We start from the raw sequence: 13,929 nt of genomic DNA, 5'->3' as shown, positions 1-13,929 counted from the left end.
AATGCACAGTACACAAAGGGGGCCGCATGCTAAAAAGGTTTGGGAACCACTGATCTAGACAGATATGGCCAGGAACCACACCCTCATTCTGGCGCAACAATCAAGGACTCCGCTGCCGCAACATGGCTGCACGAGGCGCAATGATATTGCGCAGTGCCCGAAAACAGTCCCCTGCCATTGAAAGTTACTAAGGGGACCGTTTTCGGCTGCCGCATAACATCATTGCGCCTCGCGCAGCCATGCCACGGCAGCAAAGTCATTGATCACCACGCCAGAATGAGAGTATAGGTCCTAGCCATATCTGCTTAGAAATTCACAACTTTTAATTTTCTGTCGCTCTTAGTACACGACGTAACTACAGAAGAGTCAAGTTTTAAATAGTTAAAAATATCAAAACTGTTTGGTTATTTTTGAGCGTCATGCTAAATGGTCTAATCGGATTCGATGGATTATGCTAACCTATGCTAAAAATGCTAGCGCCAGACCCGGAGATCAGCTGAATGGATTCCAAAACGGTAAGAATCAAATGTTTAACTCTAGGGGAGCTGAAAAATGAAATTTTTTCAAAAAAAAGTAGAGTGTCCCTTTAAAAATATGCAAAATTTGGACACAATAACCCTACAATGACAAAAATCCACCCTCTCCTTTTTTAATCCCCAATAAACCAAAGCAGTTTCATTAGACATGCTGTTTTGATTCTCTTGTTAATGTGATGTCACACTGATAAAGCCCCACCCATGGCCACAGATTGACTGGTTAATTTTATGCAAAAGCTTTTCTTAATGTGCTTGTTAGCAGATAAAGCGACTAAATATACTATCCTCTCAGATTGTATTCACAGGAATCAAATCTATTTTTAACCGTTACAGAATGAGGGCAGCTCATTTGCATTTAAATGTGCACACAGCGCTTCTTTCTCCGGCCCAATTGGGACATTTTGGAATGCTGTAACAAATGATCTGTGGGGTATTTTGAGCTAAATCTTCACGGACACATTCTAGGCACACCTGAGATTTATATTACATCTTGTAAAAATTGCCATAATATGTGTCCTTTAAGGTTTATAGTTAGTAATACACGAAGCAAAAAGTGTTTAAAGCGAACAAATGTAATTTATGTCTCTGTCATGTTTTGTTTTTCCTCTAAATGTCATGACATTACTTAGACATTGTACGATTGCGTTCCCAGGGATTGAAACCCAAGTGTGCACCACCACTTTCTAAAACCCGTTTTCATTTGTGCCAGACACAGTCCGAGCAAAAAAAGGTAATAAACTGTCTAGTAAAAATCTAAGAGTTCATTGAGAAATGTTGACTTAAGTCAAGTGAAAGGGTCTGTACAGATGTCTTTTGTGTGCAAAGTATAGTGGAGTGATGAAAGCAATATGGATCATTTAGATATTACGAAAGTGGAATACTCTTAATAAGACAGTAAAACGGTCATATACAGTATATCTCATATTAATAAATGTAATGTAAAGGAAATAATCTCTAAACGACAGATAAAGTCATACAAAAATGGCTCATACACATGCAGAAATAACCATAGACAAGTTTCACACAAATAGATAGAAGTTCACTTTTATAAGTATTGAAAGGTGATTGTGTATTGCAACAGTGACTCAATCACACAAAGTGAAAAAGGCTTTTGTGATTGGCTGACAGGGTTTGCTAGGCACGTGATTCAGCCAATAGCAGAGCTGTAAACACTTTAAACTCAGGTTAGACGTTACCCAAAGCACCCAGGTGGACCTGAGACCTGCCTGCAACCTTTAGACATAAACCAGTTCTGATCAGTTACCAATGTTTTGGAGAAAGAGGCCAGGAATCAGCATTTATCTAAATCTGTCAGATCATGTCTGCATTAGGATCCTAGTGATCCAAGATTGTAAGCCCTAAACATCTCTATTAGAGACCCTTTAGGAATTTTTATGGGGTATAAAATGACACATGCTAGCTCATCCACTGCCATGGAGCTTTAACTTAAAGATGATGATGATAAAAAAAATATTTCAATAGACAAATAAGTCATTTTACCCTTTTCTCCAACTCCAGCTGTGACCGGTCAGCAAAGCGTTCCTGCCTCTGTAATAAAAATACAAAAGGTTCAACAAACCAAATCAGTGTTATGGCCCGTTCAGACTATGTTTAAAGAGTCATTTTGTGAAAAAAAAATTAAAAACACTTTTATAGAGATTTCTTGCCTGTGAAATTTTGGATGACCACAACAATGAAGCTCCAAGTCAAGGATATACAGTACTGTGCAAAAGTCTTAGGCCGCCACCACCAGACTTGGTTTTTTTTTTTTAAGTTTTAATGTCCATCCATATTTATTTTTCAATCTATTTCATTAAGATACAAACAGAAAATACAGGAAATACGTACAAAAAAAAATGTAAGAACTAAATGTCTTCTTTAGGCATTGTCAGTGTATAGTGTGACCTCTCTTGGCACTAAACACATCTTGAGCGTTTTTGAGCAGAATGAAGTAAAAGATTAATTTCTTTAAAATGAGATATTAGGATTTATTTTATTTAGGTTTTAAGAGATCCTGCAGTTTCCTGCTATTGCTCAAGTGGAAGGGGAGTTTACCCTAAAAACTTGACAAATCAGTTACATTTTTATCCAGTTTTTAATAATTTATACACATTTCCTGTATTTTCTGGATGTATTCTATTAAAAAGACTGAGAAACAATTATATATGATCACTGTAACATTGCAAAAACAACAAATCTAATTCTGGCATGGTGGCCTAAGACTTGCACAGTACTGTATGTATATTTTTCATATGCTAAAATATCAAATGAGACAAGTCTCGGTCTAAAGAGATATCTATATTAAACCTCTTCTGAATGCCAAAAGCAGACTCACCTGTGTAGCCTTCTCCAACTGCAGCTTCAGATCTGCCAGCTCAAGTTCGGTATCACGTAACTGAGTTTTCAACTTCTCATTTTCACCTAAGATCTGCTCATAAAGCTATAAGTGAACAAAACAGTGTTAGATGTTAAATGCTAATAGTATAGGTCAGCTTTGGATGTTATCATACAGTGTGACATTTTGTACCTTCTTATAGTCAGTGGCGTCTTCTCTATCGAGCCGCGAATGGTACGGTCGACGGATCTCCCCGATACCACGGCTACTCAAAGGTTCGTAGCGGTCCGAGTAGGAAGTGCTAGTAGAAAGAGGGTCATTCCTGAAACATATCATATAGGTAGTCGCTCACAATCATGCTGTAGCCTAACAAGTAAGAGTCTTTAGCTATGCAATGCTCCAACTATGCTTCTTAACTCTTTCCCTGCCATTGACGAGTTATCTTGTCAATTAAGAGAAAACATTTGCATAAAAAACGTGTTCCTGGTTAATTTTTATGTTAATCTGCAATACCGCGATCCACTAGATGGAGCACTTACCCAATTTATAGAAAAACTGAAGCCAAAATAGCCAAAATGTTATTTACTAATTGTAAAGGGGCCATGGCACAAGATTTTAAGATGTCAAATAAATATTTGGTGTCCCCAGAGCACATGTGTGAAGTTTTAGCTCAAAATATCATATAAATAATTTATTACAGCATGTTAAAATTGCCACTTTGTAGGTGTGTGCAAACGTGCCGTTTTGGGTGTGTCCTTTAAAATGCAAATGAGCTGATAAAAAATTCAAACACTGATCACAATGATGGTGGTTTGTTGCAATTAAAACTCAATTGTGCTTTTTTCTGCACTAAATGGCAGTGCTGTGGTTGAATAGTGCAGATTAAGGGGTGGTATTATTATAATAAGAGCTCCTTATGACATCATAAGGAGAGTCAAATTTCAACAACCTATTTTTTCATGTGCTTGTAGAGAATGGTTTACCAAAACTAAGTTACTGGGTTGATCTTTTTCACATTTTCTAGGTTGATAGAAGCACTGGAGACCCAATCATAGCACCTAAACACGGAAAAAGTCAGATTTTCATGCCATGGCCCCTTTAAACTCCGTGTATGTTTTGATAATTGTTCTAAATCTGGTCTCTAACAAAATTCCTTCACAAAAATGCAATTGTTTCAGCTTTTTGATTAAAAAAAATATTTTTAAGAAAAATACCCATATTTAAGAGTTTATAAGCAGGGAAAAAAATATAGATAGGGTGAAATCTATTTCAGTTTTTTCCTGTTTGTTTGTTTGAAAGCAGGGGGTCTGTTCTTTAATTTGATATATTTGTATGTTTTTATATTTTTAGAAGAAAAATTTCCTGGAAGGCATTTGGTAAACTTTTGTGAAAATTCCAAAAAAATGCTGGCGAGCAACTTAAAAAAAAAAGAAATGGCTGGCGGGGAATGAGTTAAAGGGATAGTTCATGCAAAAATAAAAATTCTGTCATTATTTTCTCATCCTCATTTTGTTACAAACCTGCATAAATGTCTTTGTTCAGCTGAGCAATGTTTGCAACCAAATGTTTTTGAGCACCATTGACTTCCATAGTAGTACTATAGAAGTCAAAAGCACTGTCTCGTTTTTGGGTAAACTATTCTCCTTCAAGTTAAAGTCAACACGAGATAACATTCACGATCCGTTTAACTTCCATAATGTGACACTTTTGAGTAAAACAGGATGTTCAACAAAGAGTAGGGTGGGATTTAAACATAGTAAAATGTGTTAATTGGAGCCAATTGTATTTTTATGGTTTTGGTAAACTGAAATAATAATCACATAACACAAAATCTTTAATAAATGGAGTATGACAATTGAAATTTTATGAATCACAGGTGCTTAAAATTTATGATAATTTAGTCTCGTCTTATGATTAACCACATGGGCAAGGTCACATCAGCCAAAAAGGAGAGAAAACATTTGATAAGAAATTACAAAGACAAACATTCTTCTTATTAAAGATAAAAAAGTACATACCTGGGTAGTCTATCGCTCTGTGTATATAAAGAGAGAGAGAGAGAGAGAGAGAGACAGGGAGAGAGAAAGAGAGAGAGAGAGAGAGAGAAAGAGAGAGAGAGAGAGAAAGTTATTACAATGTCTTTACTTTTTGTTAATCAATCACATACTCAAAATGCATTTAGTATCCCAGCCGTCTAGACTGCCAGAACGTCTAGAAAGCAGATTATCAATTAGTCTAGGATGGATTGTGACGCTCTCCATCCGAACTCTTGACGGCCTGCCTAATTCTGCTATCTAATGAGAGTCTGCATGGGTCAGCAATCTATCATTTACAGATCTACAGTAAAGGACGTGTTTAAAGACATCTGGCCATAAACCAAATTATTTGCTCATGTACAACTTCAAAGCAAGTGTCAGATTTATCAGTTGTAGGGTTGGTCATTTATTCTTATTCTCTGCTCATGAGATCTCGGAGTCCTGCTTGTGCTTTTCTCAAGGAATTCCTGAATGGCAGCCAAGATTTTTGTGTCTGTTCTTGCTCGCCAGCCTTTCAAATGGCCATTGGGATGAACTCCCAGTGCAGAGCCATAATGTCAAAGCACATGCAGGGTCTGTTTGGAATGGCATAATTACTGCTTGTGAAGGAAAATAATATGCATACTGTGCACATTTGTCCTATGCGTGGAATACCCATATAATCTAAAAAATGCCCAATAAACAATAATAGCACACTGTGTAAGACACGGTATCCCACAATGCAACGTGCATTCAGCTGATCTCCGGGTCTGGCTGTACCACTTTTAGCATAGCTTAGCACAATCTATTGAATCTGATTAGACCATTTAGCATAGCACTCAAAAATAACCAAAGAGTTTCGATATCTTTCCTATTTAAAACTTGAATCTTCTGTAGTTACATCGTGTAGTAAAACCGACAGAAAATGAAAAGTTGCGATTTTCTAGGCCGATATGGCTAGGACTAGGCGTAATAATAAAGGACTTTGCTGTCGTAACATGGCTGCAGGAGGTGCAATGATATTACGCAGCAGCCAAAAATAGTCCCCTTAGTAACTTTCAATAGCAGATGACTATTTTCGGGCACTGCGTAATATCATTCGGGCAATTCATAACATCATATCATTTTTTTTTTTTTAAGTGGAGTGTCCCTTTGAACAATTTATCTTGTGAGTTCCCTCAACCTTTGACCAATGCATCTCCAATACTAAACTTGTACATTTCTACAAAATTTCAAGCAAAATAGAATAAAATAATGAGATTTTATTACATTTAAAATGCAAATAAGACAAATCTACTACCTTCTGCCTCAATTAGTGAGATCACACAATGACAAATTTCACATTACACTATTGCACACCGTTTTTTTCATAAGTATGCGGTATACATCTATAGTACTCTATTACAAGCATAACCAAAATATCCATTTAACTCTACGTGTTAGATGCAAATTTGGCCTGGGAGCCAGACTGAAGCTACCGAGCAAAGGCTTAAGCTCAGGACCTAAGAGAAGTTCTTAAGCAATGACCCATTTAAAAGTGCAGCCCACTTCCTGTAACCAATTCCTCTGGAAGCATACATAGGCACTTAGCTTTGTGTCACAACTTCCTTTTGAATGCATAGCAGTTCACTTAGAGGAATCATGTGCAACTGAGCAAAACAAAAAACACAGCTGCATAATAAAGAAAAGCCTTCATCAGACCGCCTTTCATATTGCCGCCTACTAAATAAATAACCAGGAACTGATGCTCAGCTGTATTGAGCTACGTCCATACTTGAGCTATGTTTAAAACTGTAATGTGTTGAAATAGTTGTCATTCATAAACGGTGTGAGCTGTCAGCTGGTTTTTCTTCCTCTCTATACACGCAAGGTTAAATGGCAGCTTCCTGTTCATCTTCCACTGACCAAACCCTCAACAAAGCTGTGTCACCCTTTTGTTCTCCAAATCTTTCTGGCAATTTTCATTTTGTAACTTTTGTATCGGCCGTATCCAGTTTTCCGTCCGATGCGTTTTATCTGGTTCCAACTTCTGACACAGGATATTCAGGATATTTATCTTATCCTCAATGTGACTCACAATGTGTGCAAACACAACTGGCTGTTTAAGCATACATGTTTTGTAGGTCAAACTACAGTGGATCCATAGCCCTAAGTCAGTCTTTATGGCTAAAAATGTAACTGCAGCCAACAGCTAATTACAAATATGTGATAAAATATGTAAAAAATAAACATATATAGGTGACAAGAGTAAGCAGTTTGTGACTTAAGCTGACTTTGATCTTGAAAGTTGACTAAAGCTGCTATAGGACAATTCTAGGAAGTTGGAAATGACGGCAGGGTCAGCAGCAGTCACAAGGCGGATAGTGATGGGAATGAATTGTTCGCCCAGCCAACTTTGAACTATAAAAGTTGAAAGCCAGAAAGCTGAGCAAAGGAAGTATTTTTCAAAAAAATGACAAAGCAGTTTATGTTAAAAAAAAATTATAGGTTTTTCTTCCACTTTGGACAAAGCTATTAATAAACCTGCATTCAAAGAATGTAATGATAGCTTATTGATTCCCATCTTGTTTTGGACAAAATGTATCTTTGTAAATGATAATGAAAGGATTTGTTCATGTAGTTTCTTTGTGTACGAAGATGAATTGTGGGTGGAGTGACATTTACCTGTGGTTCTCCTTTAGTGCTGCTGCCTTCTGAATCTGAAGGGTGATCTGGATCATTTTCATCACTCTGCAAAAACAAAAAAGTTTAACTACATTGAAATTTTGCTTTGAACTAATGAGTGAAAATTATACTTTAAGGGGCGGTTTCCCTGACATAGGGATGGCTTTCGCGGACAGGGTTTAGGTTAGTCCAGGACTAGGACTTAGTTATATTAGGACATTTAGGTAGTTTTTTTTTTACAAACAAACATTAGAAAAAACAATACTGGTGTGCATTTTGAGACAAAACAATGGTACTTATATATGTTAAAATATGTCAGTGTAAGATGTTTTTAAATTTAGGCAGCTCAAACGTGCATTTTAGTCTGGGACTAGGAAAAGCCCTGTCTGGGAAACTTCTCCAATAGAGTCTAAGTCCAAGACTAAAATTTAGGGATGTCCCAATGCGATATGCTGGATCGGTATCGGGACCGATCCGTGCTTTTTGGCTGGATCGCACATCAGATCGAGGACCGACAACATGACCGATTCAATGTCCGATATGTGCGTTAGCGTGGTTGTTACTGACAAGCTATAAAACACAAACGTATTATAAAAAGCACCATAAACGTTTTATGCACTCTTAATACACTCAATAGCTTCATGTGAAGGAACAAACGCACATTAATGATATTTTAATTCACGGAAACACTGTAACTTACTCGAAACTGGGTTAATCCACTGGTGAAGCGGACAGATAAAAAGGCGTCATTCACACACGCGCGCACACAAGATAACTGTAGGCTTTATTAAACAACTGATTTTATTAAGTCTCAGTAAGCCGTTGATGGATGCAATTCACTTTGTGCTGAGCACACGATGCATCTATTCTCTTTGTGTTTAAACAGTTAAAACGACATAGTGTTGCTTTAAATGATTGATTTTAACATTTAAAATGATACTAGATGTAGCAGAAAGCACTATACACATTTAATTACAGTAGTATCGGACTGATATCGGTATCAGCTGATATACGGATTTCTGGTATCGGATCGGAAATGAAAAAGTGGGATCGAGACATCCCTACTAAAATTCATACTTGTTCTAAGTGAAATCAGCTGGCACTGATATATTTTAAGAATTGTGAATTGTTTTGTCTCAAGATGCACAGCAGTATTGTTTTTGTAAGGTAGGTTTGTAAAAACTACTTAAATGTCCTAATATATCTAAGGCCTAGGCCTGGATTAATCCAAACCTTGTCCAGGAAACCAACTCTAAGTCCGCATACACATCAAACACGAAGCATCACGTTCCTCGCTGTAGATTACTCACGGTTTAACTTTTTTATTTGTTTGAGTTGAATATTTAAAACTTGCGCAAAAACGCATTTGAAGCGAATAGCACGCGTTTTCACGGCAAGCGCACCGCCCGATTCGGCTCACTTGAATCGCCTCGTGCGCGTTCCACGTTGCACTGACTTTGTATGTAATCTACTCGCGGATATCATTGAATTCGCGTTTGGTGTGTAAAGCAGCAGCGCAATACAAGAGGAGCATCAAGAATATCATAATCACTCTGCTCCAGCTCCGCTCCAGGTTAAGCATTCTCCGCTCCACGTTTCCTCCCCACTTACTACTCGCTATATGTTTGCTCCATGGAAAAATATGTCTGTATTACTTGTGTACACCTCAAAATATGATCTTGAGATATTTTACATTTATTGCCCTCAACTGTAAATAAGATTTATGACCATGGTTGCTTTACGTGCCTGTAACATGAGTGGAGTGTTCTCGCTCCATTTCCACTCCTCTAACATATTTTGGTCTGCAGTAAACTAAATGCTGGCAAAAATGGAGAAGCTGCTTTGGATAGTGCCCACTTCCTATCTACTTGTTAAGTATGGCATCACACGGCACAAACAACTAACTGTATTAATAAACATGTAAGGACGGTTTCCTGGACAGAGATTAAACTAGTCCTAGAACAAATGTAAGAGCTGTCCAAACTGAAAACAACTAGCACTGACATATATTAAAATACATCAGTGCCCTTTGTTTTGCCTCAAAATGCACACAAGTACTGTTTTTAGTAAAGCATGTTTGTTAAAACTAGTTTTATTTCCTAATTAAACTAAAGCCTAGTCCTAGTTTAAACTAATCCCTGTCCGGGAAACCGGCCCTTAGTGCAGAGAAAAACTAAAAAAAAAAAATTCAATTCACAATAATTTCCTTCATAATTCACAATATCCACAATAAAATCCCTGATGGCTAGAAAGTAATTAATCATTTATGAATTGTTAAAGTATTGTTGTCTGGTACTTTGTGAGCTTGGGGAAAGTACTGTACACCGCAAGTTTATAAAAATATTGCTTAAAAATGTGATATGAATAAATAGCGTTCATAAACGGCTGTTGAGATTGTAGTTTCATATGAAGTGAGTGGAGGCTTTGTCCCGGGAATGGTAAGCGAATGCTCACCTTCAAAGACTACTAGGCCAATGTTGTGTTCTAATACTGTGCTGCTTTTTGTACATGGATATTATTGATTTATGGTCCAGACAGAAAATTGGTAGGCATTTTTGTTTGTTTTATGTATTCTTCTTACATCCTGAGTCCAGAAGGACACCCCAGTCGAGCGTCTTTTCTCTCGAGGTCGCCTGCGGTCGCGTATGGAGCGTGGCTTGTCTTCACCATCCCTGTCTTCGTCTTTTTCTCTTCCATCAGACTCTGCACAGAAAACAAAGACATTTTATGATTATTACAATTGGCTACAATGTTTACATTTCTAACACTGTGACAAATCTCTGCTTTATTTAAGATACGGTTATGGCCTCAGGCCCCAGCGTAAAATATTGGCTGAGCTTACAAAACAGATGAAGGAAAACTAATCCGACTCCAGCTTTGTGCAATATACATTTTTTTAATTTTATAAAGTTAGAGATACTAATATAGGAGCTGGAGGCATTTCAAATAAAACATACGGATCAAAGACAGCTCTGCTGCAAGCTCTGTTTTCTTAGAAACAAATATGCATTTGGCAGACAATTTTATTCAAAACAGCTTACAGTGCACATTCAGGCTATACATATCATCAGTAGGGATACACCGATATAAAATTTGATTACTTAGAATGACATATACCGATACCAATAGTTTTGTTCTTACTCCTAGTTTTTGTGTCATGAAGTCCTAGAAGGGCAGAGTGAAGTACCAGAAGCAAAAAATAAAATTCCTCATGTCTACAAGCGAGCCAAACCTGCATTATTGCCAGCAATAATAGAAATAGGAGCCAGCTACTGTGTTAACGTGGCCTGACGCATGGTTTAGTCAACCTGTGTCAAAACAAAAGGAAGTTGCTGCACTGCCATAAACCCAGATAACTCATTTCCTTTCCTGTAACACATTATTTGACCCCAGACACCTCGCAACATGACTCGAGTTATAATATTGGAAAATAAAGTCGGGAACATTGAAACCATTTCCATCTTTATACATGTGCTTTACCTCGCTCGGCCTCGCGTGTGGAGCTTCTGTAGGAGGAGGTGGAGGTGAGGCCCAGCAGGCTGTTGGGGCGATTCAGAGAGGAGGTGCTGTAGAGGGAAGAGGAGCTGGTAGAGGAGGACGCAGGCAGGGTGGAGGAGGCAGTGGTTGTGTTTCCTAAGGTGCTCCGGTACTTCTGGGAAGAGAGGAACTATTTTTTGTCATTTTTTAATTACATAACACGTCTACCTGTGAACAAGCAAGCAGTTAGGAGATCAAATTAAACAATCTTGGAAAAGGAAGTCGAGGTTCTAGCTTGTCAAACATTTTTTGTGTTGCGAGCTGACCTCCCAACCATTGGAGTCATCAAGTTTAGTGCTCCAAGTTAGCTGCTCTGGATGAGCTGGTTAACCACGTCTTAAACATATTTTAAAGGACAAGTTCGGTATTTTTCACTTAAAGCCCCGTTTTCAGATTGTTTATGATGAAATATAAAGGTTTTGAATGAAATTTGGACATACGATGCTGGCCCGAGAATTTTCGGGTGTTTCTTGAATCACCTCCCACCCCCACAATGGGTCTATAGGTGCACAGGAACAATCCCTCCCAAAATGCACCAAACCCTAATCCACAAAGACGTGAAACTCACCGAGTGGTCAGGGGCGCTCACTAACACGCCCACACAAAAATCGCTGCAAAAGACGCACTCCAACAGGTTTTATTGTAGTTTTTGCCAACTCCATTGACTTGTATTAGATGTGCTGTGAGGTACGGTATTACTCCTGGCTGGGAACCCGTTTGTATTCTTGCAATTGGCAAAGGCGGATTATCGCCACCAACTGGGCTGGAGTGTTTATTATTCAAGCTCTCAGCGGAAGAATATACGGGTGTGTCCACAAGTTTACAACGAATGGTAAAACACCTGTTGGAAATCATCTTTTGCAGCGATTTTTGTGTGAGCATTTCAGTGAACACCCCTGACCACTCGCTGAGTTTCACATCTTTGTAAACGAAAGTTTAATGCATTTTAGGAAGGACTGTTCCTGTGCATCTACAAAGCCATTATAATGGTGGGAGGTGATACAAGAAACACCCGAAAATTCTAGGGGCAGCATCATATGTCGAAATTTCAGTCAAAACTGTTCAATTTCATCATAAACAATCTGAAAACAGGGCTTTAAGTGTAAAATACCGAACTTGTCCTTTAAGATCAATATGAGCTGCAGGAAAAGTGTTTTGTGTAAAAGGAAGGCGTGTTCCTCACCTCCTCAAAGCTTCGGTAGCGTGACCTGTAATCATCTTCCTTGCTCTCGGACTCTTTCTTCTCTTCTTGTTTCTCCTTGTCCTGTTTCTCCTTCTCGTCTTTCTCCTCTTCTCGAGGTCGTGTGGGGCGAGTGCGTCCGATGGTCTTCTCCGCTTCCTGGAGATCAGTCAAGGTCACACCCTAAAAAAGACAAAAGTCAAGGAGTCAAAACAGATCTTCTGTTCTTGATGTCAGTGTCAATCAAAATGTTGAAGAGCCTGAGATACAGTAGAGTAGCTTTGCCAGGTATAAGCTACTATTGGTTGGCACATTCAAGCAAATATTCTACTATAGTGCTTATAAAAACTTAAAAAGCATCAAATAAAACCCATAATTCTAGATTTTATGTTTAACCACAAAGACCTGACTCACGACCAATAAGGAAACATAGCTTCGCTTTGGAGAGGAAGCATTCAATTTCCTCCACATTGGTTATTTCTCCCATAAATCCCTGCCACGCTGCAGGGCTCAGACTGTAATAAATTTCAGCAAGCGGATCCTAAACTTCAGAAATACTGGTGTGCATTTAAAGGAAACTCAAACCAAGTACAAGTGGAGGATTCCAACTAATAATCTGCCATAAAATACCCCTGCAAAGTTCATTCTGTTATCAGACCGACTTTCAGCGGAGGTGTTTAGATGAAAGTCTAGACTTGCCTGTGTAGACCTCCTGGATTGTCGAGCCTGTCTGGATCTGGCTCTCCTCTGAGACTCTGACTCTTCATCACGCACAGGGGTGAGGTATGATCTGCAGATACACCAAAAATCCAAAAGAGTCTTAATGTAATTAAATAACATGTGAGAGTGTGTGGATGTATTTGGGGAGATGAAATATTGTAATTACAAATATTGTATTAAGTGTTAATTAATTTACTATTTTACTACTATTTTAATAATAGTAATAATGTTGTATTTGTTAACAACTAGTTAATCCATTAGTCCACACGAACTACCAATGAACAATACTTCTACAGCATTTATTAGGGATGTAACGGTATTAGACATTTCGCGGTATTCCGGTATCAAATTTTACAGGTATCAATATGGTCACATGATTGGATAAAACATTAGGTCTTCCAGGCAACAAGTGTAGTTTTTTTAAGCCAAGTGGAGCGAGCGGAGGGATGCTGGGACTACAATTCCCATAATCCCATGCGTGCCACTCTGATGCCTCTCTACAAGTAGAGCGTCAATGGCGGATGCTGCTAGTGGCGAAGGAAAAGAAATTTAAATTGGATGTGTGGAAAAAAATTGGGTTCGCTGTGACAAGAAATGAGAAAGGACAAAAGGTGATGATGTACAAAAAATGAGTGTAAGTGAATTTGTGAATGAGGAGGGTATGTATGCCGTTTCTCAATTGAAGGCCTATGGAGGCTGCAGACTTCCAATTAAGAAACGTCCTGTATCAGTAAATAAGCGGACACAACTCATCTTTAGGTCCAGCTGCAATAAGTAGGCTGCTATTTTAATTTTTACTGGGTTGTTTTTGTTTTCAGGTATTTTATACACTTTCATGATGTGAAGTTTTTGACAATGCAGCAAGGCATACAAAGACCAAAACCTGTTTTATTCAAAAGGATAAAACGTTAAGTCATCCATAGCCGTATCAACACACTGGCT

At 38.2% G+C, this 13,929-nt stretch overlaps 1 protein-coding gene across 12 annotated transcripts in view; it reads right to left on the bottom strand.

Moving 5' to 3' along the window:
* Positions 1–13,929, bottom strand: part of ppp1r12a (protein phosphatase 1, regulatory subunit 12A) — a 77,762-nt gene that overhangs the window by 8,015 nt on the left and 55,818 nt on the right. For 6 of the 12 annotated variants that reach the window (XM_073867457.1, XM_073867459.1, XM_073867431.1 and 3 more), the window contains 9 exons: positions 12,967–13,057; positions 12,271–12,450; positions 11,031–11,217; positions 10,132–10,253; positions 7,551–7,616; positions 4,890–4,906; positions 3,064–3,193; positions 2,872–2,976; positions 2,037–2,084 (listed from right to left, as the gene is read on the bottom strand). In XM_073867457.1, coding sequence (XP_073723558.1) covers positions 2,037–2,084; positions 2,872–2,976; positions 3,064–3,193; positions 4,890–4,906; positions 7,551–7,616; positions 10,132–10,253; positions 11,031–11,217; positions 12,271–12,450; positions 12,967–13,057 — 946 coding nt within the window. Of the gene's footprint in view, positions 1–1,732; positions 1,770–2,036; positions 2,085–2,871; positions 2,977–3,063; positions 3,194–4,889; positions 4,907–7,550; positions 7,617–10,131; positions 10,254–11,030; positions 11,218–12,270; positions 12,451–12,966; positions 13,058–13,929 lie in introns of all 12 variants that reach the window. The other 6 variants (XM_073867447.1, XM_073867453.1, XM_073867424.1 and 3 more) reach the window with 4 other exon arrangements.

Source organism: Misgurnus anguillicaudatus, chromosome 1 (genome assembly GCF_027580225.2).
Source record: "Misgurnus anguillicaudatus chromosome 1, ASM2758022v2, whole genome shotgun sequence".
Taxonomy (NCBI): Eukaryota; Metazoa; Chordata; class Actinopteri; order Cypriniformes; family Cobitidae; genus Misgurnus; species Misgurnus anguillicaudatus.
The sequence above is the reverse complement of the archived record's forward strand: the minus strand, read 5'-3'. Positions and strand labels throughout refer to the sequence as shown.